We start from the raw sequence: 6,000 nt of genomic DNA, 5'->3' as shown, positions 1-6,000 counted from the left end.
TTATACTCTGGACAGTTCGTTAATTATTTTGAACAGTCAAAACTGCTGCTTCACGGAACCACCTTTGGTGGACTTAGAAGTAGTTAGGAATGTGGGAACCCCCTTTGCCTCATGCTGGCTTCCTAGGATTGCAATGATGGAAGACCAATGTAAATACTTCTGTTGCTGCTCTTGGTCGTTGGTTTAGCGGCCTGAGATGGGAGATGGTCTCAAAATTCTCATGCAACTGCTCATAGGATCCAGGCTGGTTACTTAAAGGACTGACAATGGGCAGACATAAGGTGATGGAAAAGATGTAGACTCTGGTGAACTGGAGAGTACACGCCTCACCCAATAGGAGCGACCAGCTGCCACTCCTCGCCAGCTTGGTACTGCCACATGAGAACATAAGCCTGGTGTTGTAACACCACCCGTTTATGAAAGGAGCTTGAAATCTGAATCTTAATGTAAAAGTTTTCATTTTTCAGATGTTGGCTACTAATATGAATTTTAAAAATCATGGGCCAAATAAAATACATCTGTGACCTGAATATGATCTACAGGTCATCAGTTTGTGACCTCTGGTATGCTCAGTAGGTATTGAGTTCCCATGGGTGTCATTTGAGGAAGACTACGGTTGTATCATCAGAGTTCGTTTGTGCTGAAATTGGTCTTTCTCCCCGATACCACTGGAAAAGACTAGTACGTTGTTTCTTAAGTTTCCAGTTTCTTAGGAATTATGAAATATCAACTCTTTATCTCCATGGACAGAAACATTGGAGCTCTGATAAGAGTTGAATTCCTGAATGTGAGGCCACTAAAAGTTCAAAGAGAATGGTGGACCAAAGCTGCCAATTTCGGGACGCTTGTTTGAAATGTCAAAATTCCTTCTAAGTAGAAGCAATTGTAGTGATCGTATGTATTTCATTGATTCTTCAAAAGTCCCTCCAGGATATATCCTTCATCCTACATATTAAGAGGAAGGAGTTGCTACAAATCTAGTTGATACACTAGGGAAAATAGTAATTCTTAACAGCAGATGTAAGTGAATAAAGTGTGATTCAGCATGTAGGTAAAACTTTGTCATTGTTTCGTCTTTAAAGGAGGAAGAACTCAGAAAAGATACTTCTTTTTGGTTCTCTCCTAATATTCATTTTACTACTATGGAAACTAAGATGAAGGGTTAGTGGGTGATCTGTGAAGGGAGACTAATAATCTGGTTTTATTGAGTATATTTTCATAGAAATGCTCAGCACTAATGAATACATCAAAACCATACTTTATTTTATGTATAGCAATACAATTTACATATTAAATAACACTATAATAGAATGATTTGATATAGTTTTAAACAGAAGAAAAAGGGAAAAATTTCAGGTTACAAAACCCCTCCCCCTGAACATATTAAAAAAAAAACACCACTTTTTCCAAATGGGTCAATGCAACGGATGTATTCAGTGACTATGTCTAATTCCTATTGCACAAATGGTCAGCGGAATTAAAAAAGAAATGCCAAATTTCACAATCACTGCCTCAAAGTAATAACACGTTGGATTCTTTTGGAATGCAAAGATGGTTGTTGCTACTTCAATACACAGAAAGTTGAATTCACATATCCACCACAAAAAAACAAAAAACAAAAACAAACTATGACGGAGTTGAAACTAGAAAAAAATTAGCTTTATATGAAAATATAAAATTCTATGATTATATACCATAGATACAAAGTTCCCAGAAGATGCTTATCCAAGCAACAAAATATTTACAGTTTCAATGATTTTAGCTATTTCAAAATGAAGTGAAAGAAATACGAATCAACATGAAGGCTGAGTTTTTGTTTTTTTATAGAAACAATGGCTGCTTGCTAGTTTCAAATGTCCTAACAAAAAAGGAGTCACTACCCCAAATGTTGGAGAGTTGCGACATTTTATAAAATCGGCTGTCTCCTTTTCTGGAGATGTTTATTTCTTAAAACTCAAGATATTTTTATTGAAATTAATTATCCTCTGTAGAAAATGCTTCCCTTTGCAAATATTTAACAAAAATACTAAAAACAGTTTAACAGCTAAGACAAAGTAGAGGCCAAATATTATTACAATCCCTTCCTGTTTGTCTCATTCCTTCTTTCTAGAGATAAGTAAAGCCAATAATGTATGTTAAATGGCAATTAAGGGAAAGCACAAAGGGGTAAGTGAAATTACAGCTGTTTCCTTTTTTTAAAAAAAGCAGGCATTTTCCCTTCATATAAAAAGTCACTGGCACCATTTGAACAGAAACTTTAGAACATACGAGTTGAAATGCATTTTCCAGTATAACTGCTAAATTCTTAAGACAAACTACATTTTGATTATTTCTTAAATAATGATGAGTTTGAGTTTCTTTTTCTTATTTTTTGCTTAGAATTAGTAATATGTATCTTTGGTAAATTGGTATCTATATTTTAATTTTTAAATACAGTCTATGCATTTAAGAAAAATTCATAACAAGGCAGTTGTGCTGTGTTATTAAAAAATAACTAAGGGTATCTGTTGATTTAAACATGTCACTCTGGGCTAGAAACTCCAACAGCCAGACCTTGAACACCATAACCTTCTCTGACCTTGCTGGACTCTTCAAATTGAAATAGACTCTAAAAGCTCCAAGGCATAAAAAATTAGGAAAACCAATTATCTTATTCTTGAAATTCTGGTTACCTTTTTTTTTTATTAAAAAAAAATATTGTGGCTTTTGGATGCAAGAAATTCTCCTGATGGAAATAAGGTGTTTTTTCTCTGATGTCCAGCATGTCCACTCGGTCTGATCATTGCAGCTCAAGTTTGAATGATGTGTGCGTTCTGTTTACCTAGAGCTATATTCATATACCCAATAAGCTTATCTTGTAAAATAGCACACATTAATTTATAATAGCTATTTCCTTTCCCCCTGAGTGCAAGTGGTAATAACCTTGTTATGTAGTTAAGCAATGTGCTTATGTCTCAAAGAAAACACTGTCTTTGAAACTCTGCCTCTGGAAAGATGCAAGCATGTTTCTGCCAATAATAAATGAAGAATAATAGTGAGGACACACTCTGTGGTATACAGGAAGAAATGCTGTATAGAGCTCTCCTCCGGGAAGTGTGTTTGGGTCACTTTGGCAAGATGGGCAAACAGTACTTGTTCATAGTTCAGTGGGTCAGGATTTGTAGGCTGTAGTTCAAACCCACTGTAGACACACAGTTGACTCAGAGAATTTCTAAACCATTCTTGTAACGTTTCTATTCTATTTACTAGCGGTTGCTTTCGTCATGATTCTGATGCCCATGTAAGAGATTGTCTCAGAATTTGTGTTGGAGGGTGTGCATTTCCATGAATCGAGCCCCCTGTAAGTAGCACAAAAGGGAATACTTGCTATGTGTCTTCGAACCAATGTTTACTTTTATATTCAGAAAAAATTACTGAGAAACCATGAACTCCAGTTCGATCATTACTTCTGAAAGTCAAGTCCATGGTGGCAACTACTGGAAAGAGTTCGCTCATATCAATACTCTCTACAACTAAAGTAACCTACTTAATTGACTAAAACGACCTAGCTCTTGCCATTATCGGAAACCTTTCCCTTCCTGATTCCCTTTAGCCTTCTTGGCAGTTGTAGTGGTCCTATGTTCAAGCTTTTTCTGGTGTTAGGTAGAGCTTCTGATGGCAGCAGAGGGGTTAAAAGTTGTCTTTGTTATCTAGCACAAACAATTTAGCAAACTTTGCTCACTTGCACACCTTTTCTCAAGCCTTGCCCACAGTTTGTGAGCAGTGGACTATTCTGTGTTGCTGAATCTATGTGATAAGATGAGATTAACCTAACCCTGGCAAGTTATGCAGTTCATGAAAACGGCATGGGAACTCCTGGTTTTGGCCTGTAGCCCCTCTCTCCTTAGCAGCTTTGGTCCTTCAGCACCATTCTGACAAACTTCACAGGAAGCCAACTCAAGATAAGCAGAACCTCAGTGCTGACTGACGACCATTGATGTTCTAATGCTTACCTGGGCAGTATAATAATAGCCAGTGTGGACTTTGTGTTTAAGTTTATTGACATAAAAAATAACCGAAACCCTTTTCTTCTTATTCCTAACAGGCCCAGTGCTGGTGGTGATTTCACTGCTGACAGAAGCTGTTCCTTAAAAGCAAATAAGATCTCAGTAAGTAGCTTATTTTTCTAACTAATGGAACTGAACTTCCTAATTAATGCTCCTATAATAATTTTGCCATTATGTACTGGGATGAATATGGCTCCAGATGCTAGACCAAATCACCTCCTTGGGCTGTGTAACGCTCAGCAGCCTCTTTTATTGGAGTGTATCTGTTCTTGAGGCTAAATTACACAAAAGCACACAAAGCCGTCTCTCTCTTTTAAAAATTATTTAAAAATGCAGATATCACCTTTTATTCAAGATTCTAATTCTCTCTCCAAATTAGATTAATCCACGTGTGGGAGTTTAGACAGTCCTAAGACTGTTGCTAATACAGTATTTTCAATTTAATCCTAAGTAGAAGAATGTATGTAATTATGAGATTTATTATGAAACATGTGGCAAAAAGGAAAGAAAAGAATGTTAACTATATAGGTAGCTTTTATTAGATTGCTGTATGAGTCATAGGGATTTTAGAGGACTAGTTTCAAAATTACACACCTGTAAAATTTTCATTATTCCACCTGCGGTGAGGTACATTATTATAAACCAAGAAGCATTAATGGAGAGTCATTAAAGGGTTTCATAACTCAGTTGTGTAAAATATTGTCATCTCTCTATTGTAAAAGATAGTCCTGATTTTAGGGTGTAGCTATTTCAGAGAGTCAAAATGGAAACAACACACACTGTTCACATAGCTACTGTAAAAACTGTAATAGAGATATCCTTTATTTTGACACAATTGGGCATTTTTTAAATGAATATAAATTTGTAACTAATAAGTGATGTTCACATGAAGCAAATCTTAAACCTTCTAATTTCTTAATTGGTATCTTAACCATCATAAATGGAACTGTTTCAAGGCCATGAGGTTGACAGACCTTCTTAATATCTCCCAATGACCTTCTGTTTTTAAAAGAAAACAAATGTTCATCCACACCATTAAAATACAGAAGGAATACAGTATCGAATAATGTCTAAAACAAAATAGGAGAGGAAGACTGAGGAAAAATACAGCATTGCCTGCTAGTAGAATGCAACTGCTTTAGCAATAATAATAATAATAATAATAATAATAATAATAATAATACTAAAATCAAGATTCACGCTCATTAAGAAAGACCTTCACTGTATTGAACTAAAAAGTAGCATGTATGTTGTTATGGAATGTCACATCAGGGTTTGCTTTAGGATTAGATTATAGGCAGTAACACTGATCATATAGTGCAAACTAGGTAAAATTGCGTTTCACTGGGTGAAATGAACAGAGGTGCAAATGCTCAGTAGAATACCATTAAGACATAAAATGGCAAAAAATAAATATCAAAACTTTTATCAGTGTAAAAAAGTAACTGGGTTATTGTATAACCTAGAGTCTGGCAAAAAAGGCCTCAAAAAAGTTCTCGGTCTTCTGAAGTTTTACAAAGTAAGTGCCCGTTCGGGATTCCAATCACACTAGGGATTCCATGCTCTCGGCAGGGTCGGATTCATCAGCAATTAGAACAGCACCGTTTTTGTCCACCGTCATGGGACCGTTTCCATTTTCTTTAGTGCTGACCAAGCTGAGCATTGCTTTATAGACAAACTGGTATTGTTCCTGAAAAACAAGAGGAAGACCCTTTGAGCCGAAGAACAGCTAACATAGAAATACCAACTAAAAATGTACGTGTGCAAATCATGCTAGAGAAACAGGAATATACAGTTAAATGCTGTCTAAGAAACTTAAAAAATATATTTTGAGTCTTTATAGTCAAGACCTATGCCTTCTTGATGTCCTTTTGATCGCTGTTAGCTTGGAACGAATTCTCAATGTTGACAGTAATTTAACAGAATACCCATATCTTAAAACTAGAGAATACTA

General features: G+C 35.8%; 1 protein-coding gene across 1 annotated transcript in view; it reads right to left on the bottom strand.

Annotated features, from left to right (window-relative positions):
• Positions 1-1,238: 1,238 nt before the first annotated feature.
• The window catches only part of PTPRG (protein tyrosine phosphatase receptor type G), a gene marked incomplete at its 5' end in the record, with an annotated part of 197,661 nt that continues 192,899 nt past the window's right edge, over positions 1,239-6,000 (bottom strand). The window contains one exon of the mRNA XM_019626509.1: positions 1,239-5,736. Within this exon, the coding sequence (XP_019482054.1) occupies positions 5,590-5,736 (147 nt within the window). The remainder of the gene's footprint in view (positions 5,737-6,000) is intronic.

Source organism: Hipposideros armiger, unplaced genomic scaffold (assembly GCF_001890085.2).
Source record: "Hipposideros armiger isolate ML-2016 unplaced genomic scaffold, ASM189008v1 scaffold_681, whole genome shotgun sequence".
In the NCBI taxonomy this organism is placed as follows: Eukaryota; Metazoa; Chordata; class Mammalia; order Chiroptera; family Hipposideridae; genus Hipposideros; species Hipposideros armiger.
This window is presented reverse-complemented; position numbering and strand designations above follow the sequence as displayed.